The following is a 19464-nucleotide window of genomic DNA, read 5'->3' as shown; positions in this document are numbered from 1 at the left end:
ATTCCCTCTTGCACAACTGTCAGTCACAGGGTTTCTCAGTGTGAAGTGGAAGCCCAGCTCAGAATGCAGAGGATACTTCAAAGTTGCTAAGAGCTTTATTTACACTTTCAGACAAGCACTTTACAAGAGGGGGGCAGCGGGGAAGGAGGGAGGGGTGCTTCTGTTTCAAACAGCTCTGAGTTTTTGTTGTTGTAGTTCCTTATTTAAACGTATTTTGCAGAAAGAGTAAAGTCTAAAGTCTGCCAACTTTGCAAAACTGGAAATTCAGACCACTAACTCCATATTCTTCTACTATACTAGTCAGACATTGGTTTGTATACTTAGGATAAGGGGTTTTTTTAAATAAAAAAGTAAAGGGAAAAGGATTTATAACATGTAAAAAATTATATATTTATCTCAAAAAAAGTTGTCTCAAAATAAAAACAAAGTTTAAGACGCTTCCAGACCTCTCCCAGCACAATATGTAAAAGGACAGCCCTTGAACAGAGAGACTGTACTGGGTAAGTGCAAAGTCTTTTAAAGGAGGATCTCCCTCACATGTCAGATTGCAAGAGTTCTTCCTGTTGCTGCTGTTTTTTGGGGTGGGTTTTTTTTGGGTCAATCCAAGTAAGTAATCGTTTGTTACAATAACAGATCCAAAGTCAGGAATAGTCAGACATTATTTTTGTTTCTTGTAATACTGTCTGGTAGGAGAAGAGCTTCTTTAAAGTTTTTATTTATTTTAGAGATCGCAGATGTTAATGCAGAAAAGAGTCCCTGCTCTGTCTTCTGTCACTGCAACAATCTATGTATTTCTACATACTTGTCTCATCATGGTATGCAAGTACCTATCAAAGTGAGCCAAAAAGGAAGATCAGATAGACTACAATTTTAAAAAGCAAGACTTTAAAAGCTAAACATTGAACGTCTCTCATAACTCCACTAACAGTAGTGGAATTATACCAAAGATGAGTCTGGCCCTTATGTGACTTAATTACAATATATTTTATGCTTACTGCATACAGAATCACAGAACATCCATTTATTTTTCTGCAAGCCTGCTGACAACCTGATTTGCAGGTGTGCTTTTCAGACTTCCACTGTCCTACTCTCCTGGAACCACAGTCTATGAGTACGAGGGATTTTATTTATCCATATATAAGAAAGACTTTTTTTGCCGTACCTACTATTAAAAACTGCATCAACTAAGGTACATAAAAATATTGTTTACCATATTCTGCAAATTTGGACTTAGTTATGCTGTACAGAGTAAGAGAAAAGATTAGTAAGGCCTACAAAAAAAATGCATAAGCAGTGATTCCCATTTCTCCTAATTCAGACCCTACAAGACTTATGCTCTCCTAGAATGCTCTTGGACATGAGCAGTAATGTTTAGTTTTGTGTGGGCTAGAAAAATGTGAACAAGAGTTTCATCACTACCTCCAATGCTTAGTGGCTGCAAAGTTACAGTCTTAAAAAAAAAAAAAAAAGGAGAAAATCAAAACCAACACACGTCTAGGTTCAGCTATTTAAGTGTTGGGGTGAAATGGAGATGATCTATTAGGCCTTGACTTACACTGAAGCCTTTACGGTCTTAGAGGAAGAGCTTTGGCATCCTTACCAAACCTCGGACTTCAGGATTAGTGAGACACAAAAGAGACTTGCAGAAAGAATAGCATTTTCTACTACATCCTCTAAAGCTGGAACGACATCTTTATTCAATTTCATTATATTTGTCCATTAAATTGGAACAGAAGTGGAAAAAAACTATATTTTGGCTATTACAATGTATAAATGTATGTATCCATACATACATATGTCCATGTACAACATACACAGACACTCAGTTCTGCAAATTTACGTACATTGTCTTGCATATATACACAACATATGTGATAAATGCAGATTTTAATATACATCCTCTGTACTGATATACTAACCAAGGTGTCTCAGCCTGACAGTTATGGGCCAGACACCAGTTTCAAGCCCCCCCTTTCAAAAGATTTGAACACAGACTGGTAGATGATATCTGGGTGTTGATATCTATTCCCAGCATTACTTATCCACTCCTTTTCGCAGAGATATAGTGAATGCCTTACTGCTCCAAGTGCCTTTGGAAGGGCATAGTACAGTGTTCTGCTGTTGAGGAAACAGTGAAGGACAAGTCACCATCCTTCAGGGTCATAGAGAAAAGGCAGTGAATGTGATGGAGTTAGTTGGAAGGCTGTACAGTGCAACTAAGCAATATCATGTCAAGTTACTAATTTCAGTTCAGTGCATAGTGAGAGGGAGAAATCCTTTGTAAGACATCAGTTTACATTTCTTATATTTACACTTTCCTACTATATTTAATTTGTTTATAAAATTAAGCAAAACATAAAATATGTTTTAATTTTTTCCCTCAGCTCTATAACTCCATTTTGTGCACCAAAGAGCTTTAGAGACAAACCAAACCAAGAACAATCTGTGGGAAGGACAATGCAGTGAATGTCTCTTAGACTGCAGCAGTATTCACAAAAGATGAAGCTAGGTGCAGAAAAAGATGAAGAAATGGTTTTAGATTCACATGCAAAACACTCCTTAGAACCCTACTTTGAATATCCTTTGAAAGGGCCCTCTTTCTGTGCTGATGAAAAGTGAGCCTACTTAGGCTAATTTCTAACAGCTAAATCTCTGAAAAATCATAGAATCACAGAAACATAGACTGGTTTGTGTTGGAAGGTACCATTAAAGATCATCTAGTTCCAACCCCCGTCATGGGCAGTGTCATGGCTTGGGCTGGGATAGAGTCAATTTTCACCACTGTAGCTGGTGTAGTGCTGTGTTTTGGATTTAGTATGATAATAATGTTGATGACCCACTGATGTTTTAGTTGTTGCTGAGCAGTGCTCACATTAGTCAAGGACTTTTCCAGCCTCCCATGCTCTGCCAGGTGCACAAGAAGCTGGGAGGGGAGGGGGCACAGCCAAGACAGAAGATCCAAACTGGCCAAAGGAATATTCCATATCATATGACGTCATGCCCAGTATATTAACTGTGGGGAGTTGGCTGGGGGAAGCAGCGATTGCAGCTCTGGGACTGGCAGCATTGGTCGGCGAGTGGTGAGCGGTTGCATACTTGTTTGTTCAGTTTCTGCCCCGCCCCCAGGTTTCGCCCCTTTCTCTCTCATAATTTGCCTTTTCATTGTATTATTATTATTATTATTTTCCTTTTCATTATTATTCTTATTACGACTACTACTATTATTATTAATATTACAGTTTTGTTTTAATCATTAAGCTGTTCTTATGTCTGACTTTCTTATAAACCCCTTTTACATATTGAAAGGCCACAATAAGGTCTCTCAGGAGCCTTCTCTTCACCACACTGAACAACCCCAACTCTCTCAGTCTTTCTTCATAGGAGAGACGTTCCAGCCCTCTGATTGTTTTTGCTACTCTCTTCTGGGCCCGCTCTGGGGGCCCCAGAGCTGAATGCAGAGTCTACCCACACCATCTGCAACTTTCATTAATGACAAACAGTAATTTCACTTACCATTTTACTTTTTTTTTTCAATAAAACAAAAAGATTTACAAACACGGTTTCTCTATGTAGTATCCAAATCTATTTTAATAACTGCTGGATGTGGGCCACAACATGTGAAAAATTATTGAAGCCAGCTTATCAGATAAACTTCATAGTCAAATCCTAAGTGTAATGAACTGACATGGAAATTACAGCCAGTTTCATTATACTGCAGTGTGACAATAGTGATAATACACTTTTGAAAGTTGTCCAGCCCATTAGAAAATTTCATTGAATCCTGTCAATTACTACACACACATTTTAACATTTCTTTTCACCCAGGTTTTGAACTGTGGGTTTAACCATTGAAACAACTATTTTGATAACTTTTAATGGAATAATGCCTGCAAATAGTAACTTGGCACATCTGCTAGTCTGTCCTGGTTTCAGCTAGGACAGGGTTAATTTTCTTTGTAGTAGCTAGTATGGGGCTGTGTTTTGGATTTGTGCTGGAAACAGTGGTGATAATGTGGAGGTGTTTTAGTTGTTGCTAAGTAGCGCTTACACTACTGGTCAAGGACCTTTTCAGCTCCCCATGCTCTGCCAGGTGCACAGGAAACTGGGATGGGGCACATCCAGGACAGCTGACCCCAACTGACCAAAGGGGTATCTCATACCATATGACATCATGCTCAGCATATAAAGTTGGGGGAAGAAGAAGGAAGGGGGGGACATTCAGAGTGATGACGTTTGTCTTCCCAAGTCACCATTACACATGTTGGAGCCCTGCTTTCCTGGAGATGGCTGAACACCTGCCTGCCCATGGGAAGTAGTGAATGAATTCCTTGTTTTGCTTTGCTTCTGTGCGCAGCTTTTGCTTTACCTATTAAACTGTCTTTATCTCAGCTCATGAGTTTCCTCACTTCTACTCTTCTGATTCTCTCCCCCACCCCACCAGTGGGGAGTGAGCGAGTGGCTATGTGGTGCTTGGTTGCTGACTGGGGCTAAACCATTACATAGTCCCAGCATAAAAACCCTTGAGAATGAACCAACTGCAATACTGTATAGAGTTCAGTTCAGCACGGCAATGGAGACACACTGATGGCAACACCAGTTAGTACAGACTTGAGAAGAAGAGCTTCTACAGAGTGGCAGAAATAATAGGAAAGAAAAACAAATCTGGTTACAGTATAGGAAGTACCATAGAAAATGGCTTGGTAGGCTCTGACTGAGGAAAGCTGTCTACCTCCAGATAAGCATATGTAAGCTTGTAATTTAGTAATGTATTTGTGAAGTCCTGGCAAATTATCTACCATCATGGGAGTCCTATCATGCATGAACAAATGTAGAATTTTTCAGGATAGCTATGAAAAGGAAGACATTTTTCTCCAATGCTTTCCCTCAATTTTATTGACAATTATATGTGCTGATATGCAAAAACCTACTTGTTCTTGGCCTACCTTTTCTGTGCATTCCCATTCTCACTATAAATTCCTTCCCTAGTCCACATGGAGAGTAATTTTACAAAACTAGAAGTTTAAATGTTTTAAGTCCTGGAGAGTGAGAACCTATTTAACAAGCATATATGTTAACTTACTTGGAAATTAAAAAGGATTTTAGCAAGAATATTTTACACAATTGTCATAACTGATATGCATTCTTGTCGGCTTCCCAGCTTTCATTAAGTATCCTTTAAGATGCTGTCTTTTTATGAAGAGGAATATCCCAGGAGAAACAATCCTAAAACAAATGCACTATAAAATGTTCAAAAGCTGAGCTCTAAATTTCAGGAAATTGATATTTTTCCAGATTCTTCTGGAAACAACAAAATAGAGAGGATTTTAAAAAACTGTCATGTTTGTGCACCAACAAAAGTATGAAATTCAGTCATGCTCTAAACAAAAAAGCATGGGAAAACTTCAAGACCTAATCGCTGGAAACGGCCATTCCCCTCCACTTGGCAGAATTACTGAAAAATGACAGCATGAGAAGAACTAGCAAGATTTTGTATACGGCTTGCTGTAAAGAAAGTAGTTTCCAGAGAGAGATTTCCGTAGACTTCAAGGAGATAAAAAGTCTGGCTTGAGAAGAGCAAAGCTGACTCATCTGAGGATAGTGCTCCTGGAGTCTCTCCTCCCCCAGGCTGAGAGGTCCTGGTGGCTGCTCCATTGAGAAAAGCAAAGAGAAAAGCAAAATTCATCCAACTTGAATGACACACACTGAACTCCAGAAATACCCTTCTGTATGCCTACTGCACAAGGAATCAAAACAATTAGTTTCAGTACAAATGCCCACACTGCAAGCATCTGCAGCTGATCAGAATAATCCAACACAGCCTTATACAAAGACATAAATCTCATATTTGCAGAAGACAAACTCAGGAAGGATTTGGTAATTTACCACAAGCATGCAGATCATGACAAGAGTTATGACAGAGAATTAGCGTACCAAGCACGATATCTTCTTACCTAAAAAGTACCACAAAGGAGGTTTGACAAGACCTGACCTCTGTGGTACCTGCTATTTATATGTTCTTACAACACTTTCCTCCCTGGAAAACTGTCCTACAGACACTTAAGCTTCTCACTATATAAACATAATTAGTTCCTGGTCCTATAGAGTTGCAGGGATACTCATTAAGACCACTTTAATTTAAGAAAGCTTACCTCCATAGGCCTCTCCAGATGGCTGTTCAGAACTGGACTCAAGCTTACATGCATGATCTGCCTCAGTGGGATCCTGTGTCTGGACTATCAAAGGAACTTGGGGAGACAAGTCTCCTTAAAATTAGCCTTTGTAAATATCCCCCCCAGAGCACACTTGCCAATTTCCACAAAGAAGGGTTATGTGCTGTAAGTTTATGTTTTCTAGCACTAACTTTCCCATCTTAACCAGCCCACAAAATTTTGTTCATTTTATATTTTAGAAATACATCATAATTATCTTCATATAAACAAAACCATTCTATAGATTCAATAGAATAAATTTCTTAAAATGGTTGCTTCTAGGAGTAGCTAGTTCAAAGCACAGCAAAGGACTGACTGTTCTTGAAACAGTTAAAAAAAAGCCACAGAAGCTCAGCAGCAACATTGTGAAGTTCAATAGTTTTGAGGCTGAACAGGTACAAAAAGCTACTTCAGTAAGTTGAAATTTGGAAAGTAAAAATTGTTGAAAGCTAAGAAAGTAATCAGGAAAGGACTCTAAATTAAAATGGAAAGAAATAAAAATAGGCTCAGCCTACAAATACTGACAAAGCCTGAAAGTATACATAACTGCAAATGGAAAGAACAAGAAAGTGGTGTATGTCAGTCTAATAGATGAGATGCCAAAATATCCAAATTATCAAAAATATCAAAATCCTCTTCCAGTGGTGTCCTTTGAAAAGAGCCTAAACTTAATTTATCCTTATCCACTTGTAAGTGTAAAGTCTTAGAAGTCAAAAATCCAGTAATATGGGAGTTGAAAGGGAAATAACTGAATCTGTAAACACAAATAATTAATTCTCCATGTCGATTAGATGCAGGAAGTATGTGAGAAAAATCTACCAAAGAAAAGAATATTAAAACTTCTTTGAAAAGCAAACCTGTTTCATTACTGTGCAGTATGCTGGAGACATTACTCTTCTATTAAGATGACTTATTACAGGTAAAATGTTTTGGGTATAGGTGAACTGTATCACAAGATAGTGGAGCTGTGACCATGACAGTACCCAAACAGGGCATATGCAACTCTGTGGGATGCTGCTTGGCTAACTGCAGCATTAACAACCTCTCTCGTTCACAGTAAATCCATGACACATCTAAAGCATTAAGAGAAAATGCACTGAAATATACAGTATATTAAAGCAACAAGGCACCCCCCCTAAGTGTTCTGTGTCCAAGAATTCCCTGAGAACATAAAAACAACACCATGCAAATGATTGTATCTCATTAAAATTTGTCACTGTTAGAAGCTGAAGAATGACTAACTGGAAGCTAGCTATAGTTTTGAGAGTTAATTGTAAGGCATCTGAAGACCACATGCAAAGATCAGTTATTTAAAGCATTCATTGGTAATATGTAATGCTGAATGACTATCACTAGGGCAAAATCTGAAACAGCACAAAGCTACTCTGCTTAACCAAAACTGGAAGAAACCGAGAAACTTCAGAAGTAACAGCCTGAACTAAGTAAACTAAGCCTGAAGAGCAGATAAAATCCAATAGAAATTAATGCAAAACCATTCTTTCTATTTGAACTATTCATAGGCCTATGAGAAACTTAACTGCATATATTCAGGAAGGTGTCTTGCTATTGCTGTATAAAGTCCCAAGGGAACCTTTGCAGAATGGGCAAACTTATCCAAAATGCTTATAAAAATTCAGGGTGCCTGACTGTGACTTTACAAGTACTTCAGTAACCAGATATACAAATGAACCCTGAGGCCTTCATAAAAGCACCTCTTTATGTGGATTCTCTGACATCTGTCTAGGATGAAGTTACACTCCCACAAAGACCCTAATATTGTCACTCATTTTTCTTTAGCTTTGTATTTTTGAGACTCACTGTCCTTTCTTCAAAGTGACTGAATTTAGCCCATAGACTCAAAGTCCTATATAAAATGACTGCCTAAGATTGTTTCTTTAAGAAACCAAATATTGCTATTGTGAAAATAGAAAACATGCCAACGTTTTAAGTACTGTATTCTGATCACCTCTTCTCCTGTCAGAATTCAAAGACTCAGTGATTTAAAAGGTAAAACAACCTGGTCAAGATAAGTGTTTGAAAACATATTTGCTCTAGAGGTGAATAAAAAATGAAGGACATGATAAAAGTACAAATCATTTCTAGTAGGGAGTAAGCAGATGGGGAATTTTCTTCCCTTTCTATTAGAAGAATGCACAAGCAAACTTCCAAAGGGCTTGAATAACAATAAATTGAAATCTAAGGTTTGACTTCAGAACTCCTAGTCATGAGCTGTAACTATATCTGAACTATTGTGAATTTAAAAAGGTGTGGCATTTCAAAAAGAACAAAACTCTTGCCTTACCAAAAAAAAAGAAAAAAAATCAAACAAACAGCATACAGAAAGAGAGAAAAATCTAATCCTAAAAAGCATAAACCAGCTTCTAAATGTCAGGACAAACTTAAGGATTAAATTGTCCCAGATCTCTCAACAGTAACTTTTTAATGTTCTGGTCAGCTTCAGAGCTACGCTGTCAAAAAACAAAGACTCGCTATTCCTACAATGTGTAAATGTGCCAAAATGCCAAGACTCTTCATGAGACTCCCAGCAAATATATGCTCCCTTATACTTACTACATTTCCTACAGTGGTGACAGGGGTTTTTTATAAGCATTACAGTTTTAAGGCAGAACAATTGTTTTAACAAAGGTTGTCATAAACTGCACCTTCTAGTTGACATTGCTTCCTAAGAAGCAGCAGCACACAGCATGCACACTCACAGATCACACTTAAGTCATCACAGGGAACATACCTATCACCATTATATTTTCTTTAAAAACACTGCAGATTCCTCCTTTATCATTCTGAATACTAAACTACAGCACTGTTTTAAAATCAGTCCAGTCCTCTGTTTTGACCTAATAATGACTAGCTACAAGTTGTTTTAAACAAAGATCAGAAACCTTCTTAAAAATTACACTTCTCGGCACATTTCTTCAGACTTCAGGAGACATGGTAACTAGTGTCCCTTTACCACATCAGAAGGCACCAAGGAAAGCTTATATGTTCTGTTCTTAATCACAACCCAAAGCAGCACAGTCTGAACTAGAAAAACAAGTAAATAATAAATCTGCCTCACATAGCTGAAAGAGACCATGGGATTTTTTTTTCAAATCTGGAAGAAGAATGCATGCAGGCTGAACAGAAAATCTGAGGCTTTTTAGCATTTCTGCTATCTCCAATCTGCTTCTTCCCCGACAAACAACTGCCCTTGTACCAAAAGCTGGCATCTGCCTGGTGCCCTGGCTGCAGGTGTCACTGAAATCTCCAGTTGGCTGCACCTGGCCACTGCTAAGGAAGCAAACATGGTGCAGTAGCCATCTCCCTGGCTTCAGTGCTATGTCACATGACATAGCCATGTGCATTTCTCTGTACACGTGTGATCTCATGTTATGTCACAGTATTCCCATGTATTATATTGCCCTGGGTTTCATGGCTATGATGACTCAACAAATTATAGCATTGTAAATTTTAAAAGAGCTTATTAGGTGGCTGGTTGACATTTGGAGGATGAAGCTGAGTAATGAAATGAAAATAAGGAGACTATTTGAACTTTTAAAGCCATTTAATCTCTTGCTAATGATCATCTACATGGCACTCTCTTTTATTTCTAAAGTATATATCTATGAAGTACTTTGACCTGGGGACCTGTGTTCACTATGAGGCACTGCCAGTAGTTCCTGTGATGAATTAGTTGCACAACAGCGTATGACTGTGTTACAGATTCATACAAAAAACCAGCACCTCCATTGTCTCTCTACTCAGCATCTAAGTTAATCTTCTATTTTTCTTGGAAAAAGGGAACACACAATAGTTCCTCTCTGTTCTGATCTGAACAGAAGATATAGTGCAAATTAGGACTTAGCACTTGATGAAACGATACCCCATTTAACTAAGAATAGGTCTTCCTCAACCCTGGCATCTTGTGGAGCGGAAGATTTCTTTCTCTTTGAGGTCCTTGACAGCTTTTTATCAAGAGAGAGCCATAGATATAAACTATCCACAGGCTTCAGGTCTCTCATGTGGAAGACTACATCATGAAGAAGTGACTTTGGACTGAAAATACGGATGCTGTTTATGTTGGTGACCTGAAGAACTATGTTCTCTAAGCTGCTTCATAGAGTTTGAAGACAAGATAGCTAGATAGTGGAGGACAATAATTCATATGGAGTTGATACTTCTCAGCAATGAAGGCTCTGAGGACATGGCTGGCAAACAAGATAGGTTTGATGAAGTCATGCTTTGTTCAGGAGGAAAATACATTTTCAGCACATTGTCAATGTAATTTGAAACAAGGTGTGTAGCTTTTTCAGTCACATCCATTCCTCCCATTTCTTGTCGAATGCTTGTGGTATCATTAAACTGCTATGAGTTACAGGCAAGGAACATTTCTCTCATTTTCTTTTTCCGTGGGGAATCTGGCACAATGTAAGTGCAATGACCAAAACATAAGCCTCCCATTTTGCCTACACTAGCCTTTCTGAAAAGCTACCATCATTTCTATGACAAGAAGTGCTCACTGTGAAGAACTAACTTTACTCTCTAGCTTCTTATTATCACAGAAAGTAGTTTTATGCCATACTGCCAGTATTCATATTTTCCATTATCCTGTTCTTTTCCATGCAGGACAGAAATGTAAATATTGAAATATTTTCTCTATTTTGTGCAAACGAAACCAATGAAGAACACCGATAGCCTCCAAAGAGAGAGAAGAAAAGTATATTTAAAAATAGCAACTTAAGCTTCTTTCCTAAACTATTAAAATAGACTGTTTTCTCACCAGAATATTAATTAAAAATGGATGCTTTAGAAATTCATGACACATGGGGCTAAATCAGTCTATCTCATGCAATAGTTTTCAGAAGGGAATTTAAATTGAAATAAGATTGTTGTACTTACTGTTGCTAATTCATCAAATTTGCCAAAGAGCTCATTCAGCAGCTTCACCAGCTCTTGGGCAGTACACTGTGATGCCAAACTAGTGAACCCCACAATGTCTGCAAACAAAATACTGTAAAGAAGGAAAAAGACACAGAGATATCAGTACAGAAGACACCTTCAAATTCTCATTATCCTATTTCATAGCACAAATGTGATCCAAAGCACAAACTCAAACAAGCCTTGAAACGGGGCCAATAAAGTGTTAGTTGGAACAAAAATGGCCAAGATTCAGACAAATAGCTGCCAGTCTGGTGCTGTCAACTGTTGTAGAGAACCCTGGGACACTTTCAATGCCTATATACCTATCCTATATACTTATCCGGTGTACATATGGCAAAGTATCTCATTTGTCAAGTTCCCCCATGAGCACTCTAGGAGCACAAAAACCAATTGATTCTCCTCTTTACAGCTGGGATCTTCTTAGCTCAATTGATTTCAAAGACAGTGTTTTGAAGACTGGTAGATTTCCACAGTCAAATTGATAAACCTTGCCTGTGGTTTACTAAGTACTGAAAGACAGGGGTTAATAACTTGCATATGTTAGCTCCATGATGTGGTTTTACCACTCCTCATGAGGAGCTAGCATCCACAGTGTCAGGACAGGCTTCTCTGTACTGTGCTGCATGTCTCAGATAAGCGTCCAGCTTCCATCAGTATTAGCAAGGTTTTAATGTCTGAGAGTTTAATCTGCCTTAAACAACCCCTACACATCTGTGGTGATAAGGGAAGATAGTTGAAAGAAGCACAGATACTACTGTGATAGAATAAACATTCTTGTGCAGATCCTGAAACTTGACAGAGTATGGAGTTAATTATTTAGATTCCTTCATCTGCTGGCAGAAGCCCATAGCCCGCTGCAGAAACCTAATGCATTTATCTCCAACACCCACACTATAAATGTCAAACAAGTCCTTATTTATGCAAATGCTAACAGTCCCATGCTACATGTCCTAGGTGTACTTGACATAGTGTAAAACTTAGCTTGCAAACTGTAAAATAAATTAAGCATTATGTACTCCTCTTCCCCTCAACAAACCTCCACTCTATAGATAAAATAACAGATGCTAGAAAAGCAGGACTAACAAGTCTACTGTTTCCCATTCACCATAATCAAGTCAGAACTCGCCCATGAAGCTACAAAAAAGAGCCAATACAACTCCAGACTCGGTCCCTGTTTCTATAACTTCATTTAACCCAGTTGCTAAAATCTCTTATCCACCAGAGCAGTTTAAGTAACATATACCAGCAGAAAACTGACTCATCCAAACAAAGTCTGTTGTCATGTTAATCCTCGGGGCAGAGTCCCCACTCTCTTCTCCTTCCAGCATGCTTTATGAGAACATTGCTCAAGATGGACCCAGTTCAAGGAAATAACAGCTATTCCATTACCATGCTGTTTAAACACAAGAAAAAGGCTTCTTAAAATAAGACATTCAGCATTTAGTCAATTTTAATGATTTGTGACTCTGCCATCATGAATGTGAACAACCAAATGATAAGGTAAAAGGCATTAACAGTGCAATAATGCCAGCAAAGTGCTCTCCATATTTGCCCATGAAGATCTACTTATTGTCTTAATTCTGGACTGTCATCCCTGTTGTTTGACAGCCATAGGATGGTCTTTCTGGAAAATCGTTGGTTAATATCAAATCATCCTCCTAAATTCCTTGAAGAACTTCCAGTGTACTTAAATGTGCATCAAGGCCTTTCATACTGTTTGCTTTATGACCCATTTGCTTTATGACCTAAATTAATGTCAGAATTCCTACAGTTGAAAAGACACAGAGGAAAAAACAACTACAACTATTGCAATCCAAATGTCATGTAGTTTCCAGGTTTTAGTTAGTATGGAGGGGGAGTGTAGACGCTATTTTATAATAACATATTTATAATAGGGGAGATATAATAACAGCTTCTGCTAGCTTCTCTGCCATTTTTCATCTCAGCCATTGCACATTCTACATTTCAAATTTTTTTTATTTTTTCCTCTCACACACATGGAGATCTGAAACTCTAAAAATGGCATTGAAACTCATTAGCTGATTCATTTTATTTTAATGTTTGTGCTGATAAATACTATCTCTTGCATTTCTCCACCAGTCTGTGTCCATCTGTTGCCTCTTTCCTTACTACTTGGACTACAAGTGTTGTGGGGCAGCACCAACACTTACTCTTTATTGTGCAATGTCTAAAACAAATTAGGGCAGCATCTTGGTCTGTGAAATGGGCTTTTGTCTATGGGGTCAAATTACCCATCTGATAACATTTTTTCCTTCCCATGTTACGTCCTGCTCAGGTCTTTGGAATATAAAGGACTGAAAGCCTTTATCAGAAGGTGGCAAAATCTGCTACAGGGAGTGAGAACAGAAAAGACATTGTAATTCTTGCTACAGCCATGAAAATCGTAAGGGTACTAAAGAGAAAAATGATAAGATGCCAGAATTCCAGTGAAACACCTGAAGTGTTTCCAGAGCCAAACCATATTTTCAATTATATTGAAATATTTTCAAAGTCCATGTCCCCACCTGTTTTGTTGCAGAACACAAATTAGCAATGAAATTCCCTTTCCTTTGGTATGGATATATTATTCACAAAAGAATAATGGAGTCTTAAATGTAGGTCATGTCTAACATTGATATAATTAGAAAAGTTAAGACAAAGTAACTGCAGAAGTGACCTCAGGGTTAAGGCATGCTAATCGCTCCTGGAGATGCACTCTTTCAAAAGCAAAGTAGCCTTGGTTCACTGTAACTTAATTGTTAATTGCCATGGACATTCACATCCTCAGAGATGATTAAACTAGAGTAAACCAGGGCTACCTTATTTATGCATGGAAGAGTCCTCATGATGATATGGTATACAAAGAGACAATTCACAGTGATTGCCAAGTAATTTTATGAAAAAAAAAATATATGTTAGTATACATACAAACAAGAAGAGAGAAGCTACCCATTAACTATTGTTTCTTTTAAAGACCATTCAGGAGGGATATGACTCTCCCTGCTTTAATTCCACAGAAATCTTAACAATGCTGTTGGGGCACTCTGGTGAAAAACTGAAAAAAACAATCTCAATTAAACGGCAACTATTAAAGAAAGAAGAGAAGCGAAAGTGAAAAGAAAGTGAAAACAAAGGACAAAGGTTACTTCTGTTCGTTCTTTGCACATGATTCAAGCACCACTCTCTGTGACAAGCAATGTAAATGTGATGGTTAGCAAGACTAAGTAATTACAGCGCTAAGCCTGGTGTTGCCTCATTGCCCGGGGGCTCAGCGATGCTCTTTCTCCATCCCGCAACTGAGCAAAGGGACCCCAAGGAGCTTGTGGGCTATACCAAAAGCTCTGCAACACTTTGCTGTTTGAGATATTCAGCATTTGTCCTGTAGTTTTCAATCATACCAAGATTTTACCAGTAAGTTCACAGGATCAGGAAATTTAGCTAATCTGGTAAAAATTTAAATAACTTTGGTTTTTAGGCAGACAAGTTATTAGAGTCATACTTTACAACAGCATGACAATATTCTAATTAAATCCTATGGGCAAAAATAATCAATTATTGAGCAGAACTTTGCCAAACTTTTGCTCTGCTCTTGGTTTTAAAGTCTGTGTGATGCCACTGTGTTACAGGAGCAGTGCTGTCCTGGGTTAGAGGTTTGCTGGCTTGTAAAGCTGCCTGCTTGATTAAAAAAGATGAAAGGAACACATAATGAGTATTACTAAAGTGCAAGACAGCAGCAGAACAAGACTGGTTTGAAATCTTTCCTTCTCATGGCTTTGAGATGCAAGACACACTTGCATTACTGGTGTTCTCTCTCACAGTAACAGCTAAGGTTTCCCTTTCCATGACTTAAAGCCTCCATCACTCCTGCAACACCTGCTCATAGCTAATAACTGTTTGTTGGTGCAGCTGCACCTGGGTTAGTATTGCCTTTCTTCTTGCAGCACTCTCAAAGCAAGGCTAAAACACAGCTTTTCTGTGGCTATTTTCTGAAACTTTTGACTAGTCTTACTCTCATTTACAAAAGTAAGCTTAAAACTAATTTTTTTTAATATAGTAATATTTTAACACTTTTTAAAAATTTATTGATTGCTAAAGTGTAGCTTAAATACTCCCTGCTGAAAACAGAGCCTGTCTTTCTAACATTTACATAGTCACCTTTCTATATTTCATAGGAAAATTAGCTTATTTCTGACAGAAAGCTACCCCATTTTTTCATCAATATTTTATATATTTTAGTTACCAATAATACTAAATGATCTTACAAGAATTATGTCCAAACATTTTGAAATATACATAAATCTCAAGATGTTATTTGCAACTGCAAAAATTGCCAAATTTGCAAATAAATTTCTTCAAAGTTTAGTTTGCTACAGAACGTTTCCTGTTGCAGATGCTGTGCACTGCTTCTTTTCCTCTGATCTTAGAATATGCACTTAGCTTTCTGGAAAGATAACTTTTTCAAAAAAGCTTGGAAAACAGTTCCTCCAATTATAGTATACAGTAATTGCATCTACAATTACTGACGAACAGTTCCTGCTAGATGCTCCACACAGACATCATGCCTAATCTCTAATATCCACATAAATTTAGTACAAGACTGTATGCCCCACAGACTACTGCAACAAAGCATATATGATCGGTACCTGTATCTTAATGTGTAAATACAGATTTGTAAGCATTAAACAGCAGTATTTTTATTTTGACTATTTGTTTCCCTCCTAATTTATTAATGACATAGAAGGAGTGAATGCACCCTCAGCAAGTTTGAGGATGGCACCAAGCTGAGTGGTTCAGTTGAAATGCTACAAGTATGGGATGCGATCTGGAAGGACCTTGACACACTTGAGGAGTGGACCAATGTGAACCTCATGAAGTTCAACAAAGCCAGGTACAAGGCCCTGCACCTGGGTTGGGGCAATCCCAAATGTGGATACGGACTGAAGGATGAATGGATTGGGAGCAGCTCTGGGAGGAGGACTTGCAGGTACTGGTGAATGGAATATCAGACATGGGTCGGCGATATGTGTTCTGCAGCCCAGAAAGCCAATTGTATCCCAGGATACATAAAGGAAAGCATGGCCAGCAGGTTGAAAGAGAGGATTCTTCCTCTCTACTCTGCTCTTGTGAGACCCCACCTGGAGCACTGTGTCCAGTTCTGGGGACCCCAGCAAAAGACAGACATGGATAGAGTGGGTCCAGATGATGGTCATGAAAATTGTCAGAGGGCTGGAACACCTCTCCTATGAAGAAAGGCTGAGAGAGTTGGGGTTATTCAGTCTGGAGAAGAAAAGGCTCTGGAGAGACCAAGGAATGTTGGCCTTTCAATATATAAAGCATGCTTCTAAGAATGATGGAGAGACTTTTTACCCGGGTCTGTAGTGACAGGACAAGGAGTAACAGTTTTAAACTAAAAGAGGGTAGATTTAGATTAGATGCAAGGAAGAAATTCTTTACTATGAGGGTGGAACAGGTTTCCCAGAGAAACTATGGATGCACCATCCCTCGAAGTATTCAAGGTTAGGCTGGTTAGGGTTTTGAGCAACCCTATCTAGTGAAAGATGTCCCTGACCATGACAGGGGGATTGGACTAGAGGATCTTTAAAGGTTCCTTTCAACCCAAACCATTCTATGATTCCATGATTCTAATTTTTAATGGAGGTTTCCTAAGGACTTTTTTTTTCAAAGTTACCTGGAGTATTTGATTTGACACAGAAACAGCGATTTCTAATTGTTTCTTGTATAAAAAATTCTGAATAAAAGCAAACCAACACTGCAATGAGCAACTTCAGGAAAGAAAGCATTATAAACAGCCGTTTCTCCAACTCTGTCACAAACATGGTGTTGAGCTGGTTCTGCACAGGCATACAAGTTACATACAGTATTATCTCATAGTCCTTGATTATCTGGAGCATTTCTGTGTTGACAAGTCCTGAGTCATCCCTCCAGGACTTTCTGTATTCCTGTTTTCTCCCGTGTGATCCCTGCAGGCAGGCACAGCCAGCACCTGCCCCATGACTCTGCAGCCCTCAGCAGCACTGCAGGAAGCTGCTGCACCTGCTAAAACCTAGAGTGGAAAGCCTGTGGCTTGGTTTAAGAGATTTAAGCTGCTTTCCAACTGCGAGTATTGACATCCTTTTCTACGTCACTCTAGGGGGTGTTCAGAAGGAGAAATCCTGCCAAGTTATACAAGATATTTAAAAGCTTGTAGGTGGTAAATGTTCACTTTTAACAGTGCTCATTCATGTGCTTTATGCACTTGAATAGTCCTGCTGGTTTCAGTGGAGCCACTTGTATAAACAAATACTCAGCAAAATAAGGTGGGGGTTGTATGCCCTGGGTTTTGTTGTTTGTTTTTTTTTTTTGGGGGTGTGTGTGTGTCATTCGTTTAATTAGAGTACAATTTATAATAAGAATGATATTTTAATGGTGCATGCTGCCTCAGAAAGGAATCTGTAGGTTTTTGGTTTTTTCCTTAAAGATCAACCATAAAGGAAAATTATTAACAATTTTATCTATAATTGACTGCAAGGATGAAGAAACAAATGCTCTCAAAAAATTAAACAGGGCTGTTAAAACTAAAAGCAAAGGGACGGTTGTTTTTACAAAATAATCATTCATGAATTCTAGTTCACTGTGAAGTCTTATGAGCTCAGAAAGCCTACATACAAGTGTGTTCATAGGTGTCATGTTCACGGCTTTTTAAAATGTTGGCATGGGTAAGTCGAACTAAAAATTTTGTTGAGTCCTGATGCTTTCTAGAAGACAAGACAGATCAGAAATATTTGCATATAAATAGTTGCAGGCTGTGCTCTGGCCTCAGACTGGGTCACAACAAACTCTAAATGGTCGCGAGGAATCTCTTTATTGGTAGCTTTGAATCAGGCAGTGTGTTGTTAGAAGAGATTAATTTCTGGCAAAGTAGCCACTTTTATTTTACACTTGTAAAAATTAGACTAAATGAAATCACTGTACCAGTGGCTCAAGAAATTTGTAGCAGTTCAGTGTTCACTTCCTGTTTATCTCTTGAACGTTGTTTGAGCTACAGACCACAGTGAGTTGTCGACTAACAAACCAAGTCAGCCCTTTCCTCATCCATGCATTTGTTGAAACAGTTTCATTAATATCTGATGGAGTGGGAAAAGTCCATTTCAAAAGAGACAAGCAATAAAATGTATTGAGGGCTCCATATAGGGCATATTTTTGATCTGAAACACAACTTGAAATTACTTAAATGAATTATAGCTGCATGGAGAAATTGAGTCAGGAATAGTGTGTTTTTACAGTAGCCACTGTACATATATATGTAATCTATAAATTCCTCAACCCTGTAGGACCAGACAAGGGATAAGAAAAGGAAATATTAATCCTACATTACTTAATCTAATCTTAGGAAAGAGGTGTCTCTTGTACGTTACAAACCGTACTCCTGATCACCGCAGAAGAGTTTTTCTGTTGGGAGTCTTTAAGAGTAAGCTGACATCTGGCCCTCATATCCTTCATTGTCATCTTGGCTGGGGTGACCCCAGTAAGATAACACCTATACTGTGTTGAAATGGCTCCTGAACTGTATATGGACTATTTGTTTCTCATGTGGCACAGATATTTTACTGGCTGTGATTATTTTACCTTCCTGATGCTTGAATTTAGTGTTCTTACTGGGTTCACGCTATAATAATTTTGGATGTGTATTTGCATGCTTTGTTTTGCATACTGCATTTTCATTAAGTTTGTTTCCATTTAAAACACATACACTGATTTCTTACTGTACAGCAATTCTGTTCAAAAACTTTACAAGGTAATAGATATATAAAAAGCCTCATTTCTTCCTCTGACAAAAAAAAAGTTGTATCCTTTTCAAGATCATTGGGTAACATAAAAAGAAGCAGCTTATCTGTAGAGTGAAGAATTTGTTGGCAAAGGACTGATTTTCATCAGCTTGTGACAATTCCTTTTGACCTCTTCTTTGGGAAGGTTGCATAAATATAACCACTACCCTTTACACAGTGTACACAGGAGATAAAAAAATTTGCCTGGGAAAGATTTCTTATTCCTTTTTGCACAGACACAAATACCTATAGAGGGTTGGAATGGATAACAACCTTTTCTTGTAACATTATATAACTTCCAAAAGAAAGGTGAATTCAGACTTAGTGATCTCTCTCTTTTGACATGAGACTGCTGCTGAACAGAGAGCTTTGATGATCTCCAAAAGTTAACAGTTAATGGATTGTGAGAGATGGGAAAAAAAGCAATTGTTTCTGTAAGTTTCACTTAATCTTCAAATAATTTGTGGCCCCCGAGCCACAAACTGCCCCCC

At 38.2% G+C, this 19464-nt stretch overlaps 1 protein-coding gene across 1 annotated transcript in view; it reads right to left on the bottom strand.

Annotated features, from left to right (window-relative positions):
* The window catches only part of ADCY1 (adenylate cyclase 1), a 177081-nt gene that overhangs the window by 79649 nt on the left and 77968 nt on the right, over nucleotides 1-19464 (bottom strand). The window contains exon 4 of the mRNA XM_075083782.1: nucleotides 11106-11217. Coding sequence (XP_074939883.1) covers nucleotides 11106-11217 — 112 coding nt within the window. The remainder of the gene's footprint in view (nucleotides 1-11105; nucleotides 11218-19464) is intronic.

The sequence above is a fragment of the Phalacrocorax aristotelis genome, chromosome 2, assembly GCF_949628215.1.
Source record: "Phalacrocorax aristotelis chromosome 2, bGulAri2.1, whole genome shotgun sequence".
Classification (NCBI taxonomy): domain Eukaryota; kingdom Metazoa; phylum Chordata; class Aves; order Suliformes; family Phalacrocoracidae; genus Phalacrocorax; species Phalacrocorax aristotelis.
The sequence above is the reverse complement of the archived record's forward strand: the minus strand, read 5'-3'. Positions and strand labels throughout refer to the sequence as shown.